The 17,273-nt window shown below is 27.4% G+C and overlaps 2 protein-coding genes across 2 annotated transcripts in view; one reads left to right on the top strand and one right to left on the bottom strand.

The window, feature by feature from the left end:
* Positions 1 to 17,273, top strand: part of LOC125807103 (tropinone reductase 1) — a 177,143-nt gene that overhangs the window by 13,135 nt on the left and 146,735 nt on the right. The window lies entirely within an intron of this gene.
* LOC125807125 (uncharacterized) lies at positions 12,675 to 14,204 on the bottom strand. The gene is made up of 2 exons (XM_049486896.1): positions 13,514 to 14,204; positions 12,675 to 12,907 (listed from the first exon to the last, which is right to left on the bottom strand). Exon 1 carries the CDS (start codon positions 14,029 to 14,031, stop codon positions 13,516 to 13,518), a length of 516 nt encoding a protein of 171 aa, XP_049342853.1. The 5' UTR covers positions 14,032 to 14,204; the 3' UTR covers positions 12,675 to 12,907; positions 13,514 to 13,515.

Below are 17,273 nucleotides of genomic sequence, written 5' to 3'. Positions count from 1 at the left end.
CCTATATATTTCTAATTTTACCATGGTTGAAAATCATTTAAACGTTCAAATTTTAATAATAGTCAAAATTCAAATATTTGTTATATAAAAAAAATAGTAGGAAAAACTTATAAATTTCTCTCCCCTAAATTTCTCCTTTCTATTATTAAATAATTGTATTCTTTCAATTAGAACAAATAAAAACAATGTGAATTAGATACATAACAAACTAAAATATTGACATTTTTAATAAATTTAGTACATAAGCGTACCCCTAAAAGAAGAAGGAAATTTTGTATGGGAAAATTTTCAAAACAACAATATTTTAGCTTTTAGTGGGATTCCTTAGCAATATTTTCATTATTCATTAAAAATGTCATTATTTTAGTTTATTAAGGGATTAGTTATGTATTTATTTTATTTTGATTGATTTTAAAGAATACAAATAATTAATAACAGAACAGAGAAAATCATGGAACAAAAAAATTCAAAAAAAGGTAAAAAAGATTTTAAATACAAATCAATTACGTTTTGAAAAGAGCATAAATAGTCATCTTTCCGTCGAGCGTTTTTTTGCTTTCTTCTTAAGAACATAAAAAAAAATGAAAATAATTTAGTTTGTCTTCCGAATCATTCATCTGATAACTTTCAAAACTTCTTCAAGTTGAATACGACATATTTTTGAAACAAAAATTTTCAAAATTGACAACTATAAATTTGTCGCATCCAGTGAACAATCGAAAAACAATTAGGTATTTTTTTCAATTTTTTTATTTGTTTGGATGAGATATTCGTATATGTCGAGTACAAGAGTGTTGTTTTTTTTCCTGATTGAATCGGTGAAATCTTTGTATGCATTGAGATTTATAGCTTTTTTTGGATGTTTTGTATCCAAATTATGATGTATAACGAATGAAATGATTTTATTTTTTTAGTTTAGTAGATGTTTTTTCTGTTTGAATGCATACAATAATTTGTATCCCATTAAGTCAATGTAACTAATCAATCATGAACTATATGTTGAATACAACAATATATGAATACAAAAGTGAGATGACAATACAAAGTTATAAATACAAAGTGAGATTGAATATAAAGTTGTTAATACAAAAGAAATTAAATACTCTCTTCATTAGAAATACAAAGTGACTTTCAAAGTTAAAGTAGGCACATAAAATACAAAACTTGTTGGTATACAATTAGGTTGAATACAAAACAAAAGAGAAATACAAACTTGTTCACATATAAATTGAGATTGAAATACATAATGAATACCCAATAAAATACAAAATTGTTAGCATACAGTTAGGATGAATACAAATTAAGAAGGAAATACAAACATGTTGGTATACTAATTGAGATTGAAATGCAATGCAACCCTTGGATAATACACAAATCAAATGAGGGAATATCCCTAAAATTTTGAATATTATTTGGTATACCTCTAGTAATTCTGATTGAATCAGTCATTGTGACAATCAAATGCTTTCCCCAAAATCTAAAACCCTAAAAACAAATTTCGATATTATCAAATTTTAAAATGTATTAAATATCAAACAAAATAAACATATATATGAATTTCTAGAATCTACAAAATCTGAAAAATTAAAAGAAAATCACAAAAAAAAAAATGAAAAAAATTGAAAATAATAAATATATGATTAATATTTTAACAAAATCACATAAAAATTGGAAAATTCGACTGGAAATCCGTAATGTATAGAATCAGTGATTTAAACATCAAATAAAAAAATTGATAATGAAAATTACCTTGTCAACCGAGAAATCTGTTTGAATTATTAAAGAGATTTTTTTTAACAATAAAGAAAATTTCTTGATGAACAACAATTTAGCACTTTGAAAAAAGATAAACTTGAAACGTGAAAGGTGGGGAAGAAACGTGAAAGTTGGGGAAGAAACTGAATGGTGATGAAAATAGGTTAATGGTACTGGTTTAATTTATTTTTTTCACTTTAAACGGTTATTGATATATAATTTGGTCTAATATAGGACTCTTTCCAGAAATAAAATTAATTTAAAATACTAAAATCTGAATACATATTATTTTATAAAAATATTGTCATTCTGCCATTTTAAATAAATATTTTAAAGTGTTGTTATTTTGACTAATTATGTTAAGTATTATGACTTAATTGCTAATTTTCCCATGTATTAAGAGTGAATTGATACCTTAGTCCTTTAGATAAATATCGCAAACACTCAATCAATTAAATTCTTGAGTTTTCTTGTAGTATGGGTGGAATTAGATAATAATATACTAATTATAAAAAAAAATATACACCTAAAAAAATCTGTTTTATGTAAACATCACGAATTCACATGTACTTTTTTAGCATTTAAATTCGTCCTTGTGTCTGATGATTACTGAGTTAAACTTCTTGACCCAACAAGGTAAGTAATCATTCACAATAATGAACTTATCAGTAATTAAGTAGTGAATGACATTAATTTGACAAGATGAAACATTTGTTTTGAATATAAATTGATTTTTCAAATTAGTAAGATTGACATAATTATTACTTATAATTATATGTTAAATATATCTAATATCTGTTACAATATTTTGCTTAAAATGACAAAATAAAAGTCAAAATGATTTTAAAAATATTTTGACTTTTATAAATACTTATTTTCCTATATATTTAATTGAAGAAGGCTGACCAATTAATTAAAAATATGAAGGTAAAAAATTGAGGTCAAATAATTTATACAAAGATCTAGACGTGGAAATGCACTAAATTACTATACATAATTTTTTAAAGGAATCCAAGATATTCTACTACCGCGTATGGCAACATAATTATTGTACATGACTTCATTTTTACCAAATAATGTGGCTTTTTAACATTATAAATACACCTATGATATCAATATTCTACATTACACATTTTCTTACTTCCTTAAAGTAAAGTTTAGTTGTGGAAAACAAAATGGAGCCTACCAACATTGAAGGGTTGCTAAAAACTCCAATTGAAGAAATGAAGTATCATGAGCTTCAACAATTCAAAGAGCTCCTGGATGCAGCAGATGAAAAACTTGTTAAAGCTTTGGTGTTTTTCCATCTGAAATCCTTGGAAGTGATTTGACTCCTTCAGAGGATAAGTAAAATTATTCATCAAATTTCGATGTTTGACCAACTAGGTCTTGCTAATCATATCTATGATTTCAATATTTTTCATTTTTGTATATTTATCATTATTTGAAATGAAATTAAAAAAAATATGTCTTTTAATTGGTATGTGATGATTTTTCATTCATTGACATTGTAATTATATGTGTTGAATTCACAAGTAATAAAAAACAATAACTAAATAACACAGAGAATTAAAAATCATGTTAGTTAGCTTTTTCAAGAAAACCTAAACTCATTTAAAAGTAAGAAAAATTGTGCAGAATAGCAAATATTTAAACCATATTAAATGATATAACTATTGTTTAGGGAAATTCTAATTCGCATCTATAGTTTCGCCATATCTTGTTTTTAGCCTGATTTGTATGATTCGCCGATTTGTATCAATTCAAAATTTGTAGAATTCAATTCTGGATTGTACAAATTCAGAATTTTGTATATGCTTACTCTATCTATTTGTATACGATTTATGAATTCATAATGAATTACCCTATTTGTATATTGACAAGTGAAAAATGTATATACAAAGTTCTAAAATATTTCAAAATATATTAATACATAATTTTTATATACTTACCCTATTTGTATATTCATAAGCGAAATATACAAACGAATAGAAATATACAGGCGCAACCTCCATAGCAAAAGGAACTATAGCTATAGAACGCAATTATCGAAACTATATTTATAGAGTTTTATTAAGTCTATTATGTTTACTATTTCTGAAAATTTCACTTAAAAATATACCTCAAAGAACTTGGGCCTAAAAGTTGGCCCAGAAAAAATTGTTTTACACTGAATTACCCACATATATATTGGGCCCTCTAATGAGCTTTTCATCCAAAAGAAAATATCAACATGCTTGCTTACCAATTAATAGAGGATATTTTCGTCATTGTAGTTACATAATTTACCCTAATTTTATTTTACCCCATGTCAGGGCCGAATCTACGTGGACAGGTGGGGGTGTCATGGCACCCAGTGACCTCGGAAAAAACGTTGTATATATATGTATAATAATTCAATATAAATTACTTTTGCCACTCAATAATTGAAAATGCGGAACAACTCAATTGGAGAAGGTGACAGTTTGCCACACAATCAACGTGGGTTCGAATCAAACTACCTCACATAAAATGAGACGGAGGGAGTAGTTTTTTTTTTACTTTCTCTTGCACTGATTATAATCTCTTGATATGACTGTTACATGTTTATTTTTTATCAATTAATGAGTACTGAATTATGAACGTCAAATAAATATTATTAAGAATATATTTAAATAGTAGTTTTTATAAAATATAAGTTTTAAAAATCCCAATAATGAATATTATTATTAGAGTATTTTTTTTAATTTAAAGATTCTTTCGATCTTCACTGACGTTCTTGCTAAGTAAGATGACTAGGCTGAAACTATAATTTTTTTTCTTTCCCTACTACATATCTCCAACAATACATAAAGTCAATGGAATATGAATATATTATGTTAATACTATTAGATGGTTTATACAAGCTCAAATTTTAATGTGAATTTTTTTTTTCTCAAAGTTTCAGCGAATAAGATATCTAATTCCAAAAAGGAAATAAATATTGAATTGTTTAGTTATCTCTAATTTCAAAATATCTATAAGAAAATATTGCTAACATGCATATTTGATCGATTTGTTTATAAAAATAAAAAAGATCAATAATCCAAATTGTAACCCAAAATTAAAGCAACCAATCCTTTAATCTTACTTGAATGATGTGACATCCACGACCTCCAAATCCTAGATCCGCCTCTTCCCCACGTGGTTGCCAAACCATCACCACATCACTATACGTGGCTTTCATGCCACTTTACCTTTCTGTGATGATCCTTCAAAACTCTATTTATCTTCTTCTCAGTTTCTCAGAATGATAATGCTGAAATTTCAAGGTATTTCTTTGTTTTTAATGTTTAATTCGTTTCCCTCACTCTCTTCATCTTTTCTTTTAGGTAATTGAACCCACTAAGAATATATATGTTAATAACATCTATGACAGGTACAAATTAGATACAAACAATATGTTTAGTACTTAATTGAACTGATATAAATTCCAAAAAATAAATATTCCCTTTTGGTTGTTTCTAAGTTTTTTTTTGGTTAAAGTTTTATGTATTGGGCCTAAAAGTTGGCCAAAAAACAAATTTGTTCCACACTAAATTACCCACATCTATATTAGGCTTTGAAATGGGTTTTTCATTCAAAAGGAAATATTTTGATGAAGGAAAAATATGTTTCTTCCTTTGTGTCAATATGAATTTAGAGGCGGATTAAATTTTTTTAGTATATAAGCGTACCCTTAAAAGAGGAAGGAAAATTTGTATTAAGAGGGAATTGATACCTTAGTCCTTTAGATAAATATCGCAAACACTCAACCAATTAAATTCTTTAGCTTTCTGGTAGTATGGGTGCATTAGATAATAATAATAATATACTAATTATAAAAAATATACAACTAAAAAAATCCGTTTTATGAAAACATCACAATTTCACATGTTTTATTTTTAGCATTTAAATTCGTCCTTTGTCTGATAATTAATGAGTTAAACTTCTTGACTCAACAAGGTAACTAATCATTCGCAATAATGAGCTTATCAATAATTAAGTAGTGAATGACAATAATTTGACAAGATGAAACATTTGTTTTGAATACATATTTTTTTCTCAAATTAGTAAGACTTGACATAATTATTACTTATAATTATATGTTAAATATATCTAATATCTATTAGAATATTTTGCTTAAAACGACAAAATAAAAGTCAAAATGATTTTAAAAATATTTTGACTTTTATAAATACTTATTTTCCTATATATTTAATTGAAGAAAGTTGACCAATTAATTAAAAATATGAAGGTAAAAAATTGAGGGTCAAATAATTTATACAAAGATCTAGACGTGGAAATGCACTAAATAACTTAAAACAAATAAAAAGAAATCCAAGATATTCTACTACTGCGTATGGCAACATAGTTATTGTACATGACTTCATTTTTACCAAATAATGTGGCTTTTTAACATTATAAATACACCTATGATATCAATATTCTACATCACATTTTCTTACTTCCTCAAAGTAAAGTTTAGTTGTGAAAAAAAATTGGAGCCTACAACATTGAAAGGTTGCTAAAAACTCCAATTGAAGAAATGAAGTATCATGAGCTTCAACAATTCGAAGAGCTCCTGGATGCAGCGGTTGAGAAACTTGTTGAAGCTTTGGCAAAGCTACAAAAGGAGTGTGGTGGTGTTTCTCCATCTGAAATCCTTGAAAGTGATTTGACACCTTCAGAGGATAAGTAAAATTATTCATCAAGTTTCGATGTTTGACCAACTAGGTCTTGCTAATCATATCTATGATTTCAATATTTTTCATTTCAATGTGTTTAGCATTATATGAAATGAAATTAAAAAAAAAAATGTCTTTTAATTGGTATTGTTGATTTTTCATTCATTGACATTGCAATTATATATGATGAACTCACAAGTAAATAAAAATAAAAATTAAATAACACAAAGAATTAAAAATCATGTTAGTTAGATTTTTCAAGAAAACCTAAACTCATTTAAAAGTAAGAAAATTTGTGCAAAATATCAAATGTTTTTAAACCATATTAAATAATATAACTATTGTTTAGGGAAATTCTAATTCGCATCAATAGTTTCGCCATATCTTATTTTTAGCCTAATTTGTATGATTTGTATGATTCGCCGATTTGTATAAATTCAGAATTTGTAAAATTCGGTTCTAGATTGTACAAATTCAGAATTTTGTATATGCTTACTCTATCTATTTGTATACGATTTATGAATTCATAATGAATTACCTTGTTTGTATATTGGCAAGTGAAAAATATATATACAAAGTTCTGAAAAATTTCGAAATATATAAATACATAATTTTTATATAATTACTCTATTTGTATATTTACAAGCGAAATATACAAACTGGTAGAGATATATAGCCGCAACCTTCATAGTAAAAGGAACTATAGTTATGAAACGCAATTATCGAAATTATATTTGTAGAGTTTTATTAAGTCAATTATGTTTACTATTTCTGAAAATTTCTCTTAAAAGTATCAGGTCCTGGGCCTAAAAGTTGGCCCAGAAACTTCTGTTTCACACTGAATTACCCACATATATATTGGGCCCTCTGATGGGCTTTTCATCCAAAAGGAAAAATTTTGATGAATAAGTTTAAAATATCTCATTATCATAGGAGTTGGGCTTTTAGAATTTGGCTTCCAACCATATGGGAATGTTTGGTGGGATTCTTATGTAAATGTATCGCCGTCAAAAAAAAATAAAGGGAAAATTAGCAAACTAGTCAAACTTTCTAACATAATTATTAAAAACATCTACACTTTAAATTAATTATTGAAAATGTCAATATATCAATATTTTAGCAAATAAAATGTATCCTAATATAATTGATTTTCTTTCCTTTTATTTCTCAAATCAATCCCCACATTCAACTAATTTTACTCCCCTATACGTGAAAAAGAAGAAAAAAAAAACTCCCATTACCCACTTTCCCCTCTTTCTAGTTTTTTACCCTAAATTCTTCTTTTCTCTCTCTAGAGTTTTTCACCATCGCTCTCTCCTTTTCTTGTGAAAATCACCTCTTCTACTTTCCTCCAATTTGTTCAAGAAATCTCACAATTCCTTTAAAATATTTTTCACCCACGGATAAAGGTAAATACATTGTCACCAAGTATCTTCTGATTTCCAAAATTGGGTGCTGAAGATTTCGAAAAATTTGTTAAAGACCAAGTTGAGGAAGAACAATTTCCTATTAGTTTGTTTTGTATTTATAGTTTTTTTTAGAATTTTGTACCCTTTCTCAATTAATATTCAAATCTGTATGTATGCTATTAATATATGTATTCATTCAAAATCTCATGTTGCATAGTTTATGAATCTTGTATTTGTTCCTAAATTGAATTTATCACAAAGGTATGTCAACTAGATATGTATTTTATTTATAAGAAGAACAACTTCCTATTGGTTTGTTTTTATAATTTTTTTTTAGAATTTTGTATCCTTTCTCAATTTGTATTCAAAATCGTATGTAAACTATTAATATTTGTATTCATTCAAAAATCATGTTGCATAGTTTATAAATATGGTATTGTTCCTAATTTGTATTCATTCTAAAGGTATGCCAACTAGTTCTGTATTTTATTTAAGAATGATTACAACAAATATTCACTTATTCCTTTTCAGTTTTATATTTCATTCTCACTTTTTCATCATACTGTTTTTTGTATTTTATATATTATTATACAAAATACTACATAAAAACTAGAATGAATACAAACACAAATAAAATACATATTGGAATGAATACGACTTAAGAAAGGATACAAGATTTTGAAGAAAAAAATAAATACACGGTGAAAAAATACATGAATACAAATACGTTTTTCAAAGAACTATAGATTCATTTGGCATTACTACTGGAAAGAATACAAATTAATTAAAAAAAATACAAGTTTCATTATACAAAATACAATATGAAAACTATAATGAATACAAATAATATACATATTGGAATGAATACAATTTAAAAAAGGTTACAAAATTCTGGAAAACAAAAATACATTGTGAAAAAGGCACACATTTGAGTTTTCTTTAAAGATGTAACTGATGAGAAAATTAAGTGATATTTATTTTATTTTTTGAAATATTTTCTCCCTTGATTTTCTCCCTTCTGTTATTAAATAATTGTATTCTTTCAAATTAAAAAAATTAAGAAATACATAAATCATATATATAACAAACTAAAATATTGACACTTTTAATAAATATTAAAGATGTGACTAAGGAATCCTAATAAATGCTAAAATATTGACATTTTGAAAATTTTCCCAAAAATAAAAACAACGAAAATGGTTGCATTTATGTGAATTGTGATGTATATTGTTATTAAAATAATGTATAATTATGTACATATAATGTAAAATTATGTGTCAGAGATGTATATATTGTTATATAATATTTATATATTTCAACTGTTCATCTTCCTTAATGAGCTGATTTTCCCCTAAACTAATCAACTCAAATCTCCTCTAAATAATCCCAAAATTTAGATACGAGCCCCTCTCGATATTTCAAGTTTTTCGATATATTATTCACTCGATGTGATTCACATTTGCAGTAGGTCAAATTTTTACATTTTGAGCTTCGAAGCTATTCAACGGCAAATTACAATGGACATTAGCTCAAATCTTCCTCTAAACAACTCAAGTTTTTGATATGAGCTCTTCTCGATATTCAATTCACGTAAATTAAATTTTATGGTCCCACCTTAAACTCGTATATATCCCATGTATGATCTATTTGGTGTATACATCGAATGTCCCCTTATGTAGTTTGAACTTTCCCGGTATACGTGGAAAAAAATTCAAAAAGTTAGTATTAGGGGGTTGAATTCAATATTGCCAAAAGTGATAAAGCAAAATGAGTTGAAAGAAAAAAAAAAATGAAACCTATTTTAAAATTAAATGATTAGTATCAAAATGGGCCATATATAAATGATGCTAGAAAATATATCTATCAAAAAGTTAAAAACATGAGCTTATTAATTAGACCCTAGAATGAATATTAGATATCAGATAAAAAAAATCAAAAAGGATTATTAATCTAAATATTTGATGATTACTATATATATATATAAAGAAATGAAGGATGAATAATTGAATACTTGTAACTTTCTCAAAAAATTAAAATGAAATAGTACAGAGAAGATATAGTCAAATGGGAATAGTGTTACCCTTAAAAACATGAGCTTATTAATTAGACCCTAGAATGAATATTAGATATCAGATAAAAAAAATCAAAAAGGATTATTAATCTAAATATTTGATGATTACTATATATATATATATATATATATATAAAGAAATGAAGGATGAATAATTGAATACTTGTAACTTTCTCAAAAAATTAAAATGAAATAGTCCATTGTAGTATCATTTCCAAGTCCTTTTGTATGTACGTCTATGTGACTAACGAGTTGAATGAACACTTGTTGATTAGAGCCATTTGAAAACAGGTAGAATTAATAATTAGTCTCATTAATGGGTGTGTCCAATGATGATATCTGAATTCTGGAATTCATTTATTATGTACTTAGATGCAAAATATTTGATCTAATTTATACGTAAAACAAATTTAAGATTTAAAATTTATAAGTTTCTATAATAATAACTAATATATAATAATAACTGAATTTACAATCAAGTTTTTATAAATATTTGATATATTTTAATATGAATACTGCATTTTAAAAATAAACTTATTGGGTTCACATAAACGTCAGATAACACTCTAGATCCGTTTAATATACATTATAATTTTCTGTCAATAAAAATTCATTCAAACCCCATAATGCATGCTCCTTTAGCTCCTTCCTATCATGCAATGAGATAGTCAAAATTCCTGCATTATTAATTAAAAATACATATCAAGTTCGGAAAATTTCTCGATAGAAAGTATGTTTATCCTTTGATAGATTTTTATTTGATGTGAATTTAAATTAGTTTAGTATAGGTCGAGTCGGTGGTGTCCAATCTCAAGTGGGATTTTTATCCTTTTGGGGTGGGGTGGGGTGGGGTGGGGGGAAAAAGCTCAGTAAAAGTTACTAGATTCTGAAAGTCACCTGGATGCAACATGTGCAAGTATTGATAGGGACTGATGAATACCAAATAATTTACACCAATGACAAACAGCAGGTTTGGACCCTCAAATACAATTATTGTACTTTCATTTTAGTGGAAAAGAACAGTATCTTTACCATCATAGGTTTACTAGATTTAATTATATTTTGTCATTTATCATTTTTCTAATGAAAAGGTAGGTTTAAAGCACTAGATCCTTTTTGGAGTTTTCTTTAATTTGGGGGATATGGACCATTTAGTATAAGATATGTAGAAGCATAAAGAAGTTGATGATATATAATATGGTGGTGAATAAAGAAAGTGATTGACGATATATAACATGGTGACTGATGGTGGTGAGTTACGATAGTAATAATTGATTATAGTAAGTAATTGATAATGATGATGGTTTGTAAGTTGTGACTTGTGACTGAAGATGATTATTGTTGTTGGCATGTATAATGGTGAATTACAATTACAGTACTTATAATAGTGAACGGAGACGATAACAATGAATAAATGAAATATTATGTTAGTAGCAAAGCAAAGTGTTGTTTTTGTACTCAAGAGTCATGATTACATATTTACTACCACACCAAACATAGTGGTTGTTTTAGTTTGTAAGTTGTGACTGAAGATGACGATTGTTGTTGACACGTATAATGGTGGATTACAATTATAATAGTTATAATAGTGAACGAAGGCGATAACTATGAATAAATGAAATATTATGTTAGTAGCAAAGCAGAGTGTTGCTTTTGTACTCAAGAGTCATGATTACATATTTACTACCACACCAAACATAGTGGTTGTTTTAGTTTGTAAGTTGTGACTGAAGATGACGATTGTTGTTGGCACGTATAATGGTGGATTACAATTATAATAGTTATAATAGTGAACGAAGGCGATAACTATGAATAAATGAAATATTATGTTAGTAGCAAAGCAAAGTGTTACCTTTTGTACTCAAGAGTCATGATTACACATAGTGGTTGTTTTATTAAAAGAAAAAAAACTATAAAAGGGATGAGATGAAATGATTTAACTCTCTTCAGTCTTAATTAGGTCCTGTTGACCATATATATTATTTATTTACTTCTGAAATATTTTTTGTTTTATTTAAAAATCAGTGTCTTTTGTCTTTAGATTTTCAAATTTCATTAGAATTTGAATTTGAATTTGAATTTAATCTTGAAGGAAATAAAATATTTCAAAAAGGGGTAAATTTTTAAGTAGAAGGTTTATCAGAAATAATTTCTTTATCTCGCACAAAGTAGGAGTAAGGTTTATGTACACCTTATTCTTCCCAAACTCTACTAGTGGAATCACACTCAATATGTTATTGTAACAAGGAGCTTTTTTTTTTGTGTGTGTAAGTCGAACCGGTAAATTTATAAAAACTACTATATAATTTAATAAAACAAAATATGTTTTTCTCCTTCAATCCAAAGTGTAATCCTCTTTCTTCAAATTGTTTTAAATTTCAATAGTAATACTAATAAGATTTAAATTTTATGAATTCAAGGGCATTGATGATTTGACGAGTTGATGTCATTCTCATCTTCTTCAGTTTATTGATCTCCAACCGCCTATTTAAGATTATGTACTTGGTAAAACTTAACTCAATACCTTACTTACAATACGAACGGATTATAATCATGAACCATTCATGCTTGTACTTCCAAAGGTACTCCTTTCCTTCAAGAAGATTCACAACTACTCGAAAGTTTAGGATCCGCCTCTGAGAATTTTTTATAATATACTTATCACAAAAAATATGACCAAACACAACTCTAATGTGAAAATTTCACATAAAGTAATTTTTTTTTTTGTTTATTTACATAGCCAAACACCCATGAAACAAAATATCAAAAATCAAAACAAAATTGGAATTGAACAATACACTTGATTTTGATTCTTGAAATGAAAATATGACAAAGAAATTGAAGAATATAATACAAAGATTCCTTGGTGGATACAAGAGTTAAATAGTTTTTAATTACAAAGAGAGTGAAAAAGAGAAAAAAAGAAAATAGAACAATTTCTCCCTCTTCTTCATTCAACCACCTATACACATTAATTCATCCCAAGCCTGAAAATTACAACAACATACACAATTGATTATAATCATGATCTTTCACCTCGATTAATTTTACGAGATATTTATTATTTTCTATCAACACAAATAACACTTAATAACTTCATCCACGAAAACTTGGATCAATAAAAAAAAAAATTACCTAAAATTTCATGACAAGTATGACGAAATACCAAATATTATTGAGTTCATGAAATTAAATCATTTTACAAGCTTGGTGAAATGAAAAACTACAAAGAGGAATTCACATGTATTTACGAAAGACTTTTTTGTATAGGGTAAAGGAACCAATAGGGTTAAGGGTTGTGGTAGAGCGGTAAGTACTCATTGATCCTTAACCAAGAGGTCTTGGGTTCGAGCCCCCTTAGGTACGAAGTCACCTTTGTTAGGAAGCGCTTTACAGTATAGGGTAAGGATGTTGTATTTTTACTTTGTTTTCCGAGATTCATCATAGATTTGGTTTGAAAATCGTGTATTTATTGTTATGATAAATCAATGTATCAAAATGTGAATGTGAAATCTTATTTCGATTTTTGATAGGTAGAGTTAACGCATTTTATAAATTAGTCGAGATGTGTGTAAATTAATCGGAAAAATTACCGTTACATTTCACTTCGTTGAGATGGGCTTCTCCAGAACCCAGTACCATAAAACTTTTCCCACATTTCCTTCTCCAGCTCCAAAGCATCCTTATCGGTTGCTAGGTTTCCGGCGCCTCCGACCACCGCAATCGGACTAGAAATCTGGTAAGCATGAAGCTCCATTTCATCACAGCTACAATGTCCACTTCCTGACGCCGGCAAAAGCCCCTTTTTCATCAACCGATTCCGGCGATTTTTCCTCAAAGCCTTTCTACAAAGTCCGGCAGGAACTTTATACACCGCTAGAACCAACAAATTCGCAATCCCGCAAGGACAACAACACGCCACCGCCGCACATTCCGCCGTCGTACCGCCGGCAACCTCCGCTAATCGCGCTCTCCGAACAACGCTCCCACCGCTGCTGCTGCCGCGGACGCCGCCGCACGACGACGGAGATGAATCCTGACTCGATAATAGCGGCTGCCGTTTATCCAGAGACAGTAATGGAGGCGAAGGTATGATTATTGGTCTCGTCATGCCCAATTTCAATTGTTTTTAATTTTAATTTTTTTCAAAAAAAATTGATTTCATAAGGATGATGATATTTTCGGAGTGGGGGAAGAAGATTTATTAGATCTTCAAAATGGGAAAAATTACCCCTCTCCGAAAATGGCTGGAGAATTTTTTTTTATGTGAATTATATAAAAAAATTTTGATGAATTTGTTGGTTTGATGTACTATTTTTGGTTTATAAAAAAAATTTATTTGATCCAAGAAAATATATTAATGGTGGTTTTGAAGGGGTGAAAATATAGTGGAGAAGAGAAAAATAAGGTTTGTCGTATAAGGGTGCGGGGAAATAGGGAACAAAAGGAATAGAAAAAGGGGTGTCCGAGTCAACTTATATGTATCTCGAAGAGTTTTATGGAATATAGATTACCTTCATCAGTATAGATATTACGTGTGATTTGAAGTTGAAAAAATATAATTTGGATTTTTTAAATTGTATTTTTTAATAAATATAATAATTTCATAAAATGTTGGGATATCTTAAAACACGGCATTAATAAATTACATGACTCTATGTTTGCTTTATAAATGAATAGTTATGATTATATGTCATTACAAACTTTCAAAATTCATGTATAACTTTAGAAAAATCTCAATAATAATCGTAACTAGCTAATCTTTGATATAATGAGCACGAAGAGTTTTTTTACGTCGTGCATGAATATATTTTTTTTATAAAAATTATAATAATGGATCTTCTTTTAATAAAATAAAAATTTATGGATCAAGTTTGTTCTGTATTTTGCGGTATGGTAAATCAATAGTCATAGTTAGTTCAACCTCGACTTACATATATACTTATGATAAAGAATTATGACTTCGACTTTTTGAGAAATGTCACAATTATATCATGTTAACGCTTTATACATGTAAAATTATCTAAAGTCCTAATAATATAGCAAGTTTAGGAAACCTCACTTGATAGTGATGATGTAAATACTCTTGTTAGCACTATGCATATAATGTCTTAATAATCTTATACAATAATAGTATTAACATCAAAAAAAATTAATTTCAATATGATAACTCGATATCTCTCGTATATTTTCCGAGGCAAGCGTTATTTTGTTTTTAATAGAAAATGGTGGTTGGGGACCCTTGAGGTTAGGGCCTAGGGGACAATGGTACGTGCTAGGGAGTTAATAGAGGAAGTACAAGACAAGTGTATAATTTGGAGATTACACAATACTTAATAACCAATATAGCTTATATAGGGGTACATAACATCGTGAACTAAAATTTAAATTTTGGTTAACCAAAGTTTGAGGTTAGATATAAGGTGGTGCATAATTTGGTACAACATATATATAATCAATGAATAATTCAAATTAAAAAATTTAATACTAACTATTTTGATATTTAATATGATATTTTGTTGGAGTCATATTCTCGCGTCTTTGATGAATCTAGATGAAATAATATGACTATGATGAAAAATTAGATTAAAACTTTTTGCCTTATTTTTTCAGAATTGATGATTTGTCCGACTCAAAAATCATATATATTTCCTCTAGCTCACACTTCCTAGAAAAATAACATTTTGTTTTGGTTTCCATCCTATGTTTAGAGCCTGCAATGGAGCCCCGATTAAATTTGAGTCCTGACGCTTCCAATAGAATTTTCTCCACACCCAGGACTCAAATTCAAAATCTCTAGTTAAGGGTGTAGCAATCTCACCACTGCTCCACAACCCATATTGGTAGAAAAATAAAGTTGAATCGAATAAAACGAAAACGAAAGGAGAGAAAAATGAGCCATATCTAATTTAATTAGATATGGTATTAGTATGATAATTAGTTTACGAAACCAAAGACCTTAAAATATCGAATGAATTATATCTAAAAATCATATCATAGTTCCCGTAGTTAAATATGATTAATAGAATATCCATCTTAATTAACCATAATGTATTAAAGTTTTAAAAAGATAATTATTGACGGAATTTTCAATAAAATAATTAATAACATAGTATTGCTATGCTTGACCTTTAACTAGAGGACACATAATCCTTATCTGGTCATTTATAAAATTAAAAAAAAAATAGTACATAAGTTGGTGAATGTTCACAATAGTTCATTATTATTAATTTCATATCATTTTGCATGGGATACTTTATTCATAGACCTTCAAAATTTTGAATATATCTTGTACTTCTTTTTCTATTTTTGTTTTGCCAGTATTGAAATTTAAATTAAGATCTAAGCCAAAAAAATAAATTAAATTATGATGTCATTTTTTCTCTAAGTATTCCTCTTATTTTCTTGTGATTTTTGAATTTAACGAGAATAAAACGGTTCAATTTTCACATAATTCAAGAACATTTTTAACCTCAAATCAATGTAATGGCCCATTCTTGTTATTTCTTTTTGGTATTTGGGTACCCAAAAAAGTTACTTTAACAAATTCACACAGACGAACTGGAAAAATAAAAGAGAACTGATAATTAATTGAAGTAATAGAAAGTAATTATCCACAACTAGTTTTATATATATTTATTTATTTTTTTAAAAGGGAAGTTACACAATTGGTTAGGGACAATCTCAAGAATTCGAACCCGAAATCACTGATCAGGATAGAAAAATCTCAACCATTTTACCAACACCCCGCATTGGTTGTTGTATCCATCTTTATAAAAATGAACAATGATTTTTTTGTTAAATGACTTGCTTCCCTCGTTTCCCTAAAATAACTTCTTCTTTTTTAAAAAATTAAAAAAAAAATAAAAAAAATAGGACCATGAGCAAAGGACTTTCTAATTCAAATAAATTAAAAATAAAATACGAACATATGAAATATATAAAATAAGTACCTAGTAATATGGATTAGTTTTTAATTAGTGGATTCCATTCTTCAAACAAATGTGATTTAATATTCCTATAATTAGTTGCCACACCAACCACTTGCAAATATAAGTAGCTGACTTTTTCTCTCTCTTCTACTTTTACCTAACAACCCTTAATTATTTTTTCTTATTTTAAAATAATTTTACGCTCTGGGAAAAATATAATTCAGAATGGTATATCAATTTTTGGGAAAAAAAAATCAAATTTCTTAAAATTGAGAAAAATAATTTTTTTAGTGAATTAAATAACCTTAGTTAAATTTTCTTATGTTTTAGATAATTTTACCCTCTTGAAAAATCATGTGTTTTAAACTATTTAATTTAATAAAAAGTATTTTTTCCAAAAAGTAAAAGATGATTATGATTT

The sequence above is a fragment of the Solanum verrucosum genome, unplaced genomic scaffold, assembly GCF_900185275.1.
Source record: "Solanum verrucosum unplaced genomic scaffold, falcon-dt-bn FXZP01000196.1, whole genome shotgun sequence".
NCBI lineage: Eukaryota > Viridiplantae > Streptophyta > Magnoliopsida > Solanales > Solanaceae > Solanum > Solanum verrucosum.
The sequence above is the reverse complement of the archived record's forward strand: the minus strand, read 5'-3'. Positions and strand labels throughout refer to the sequence as shown.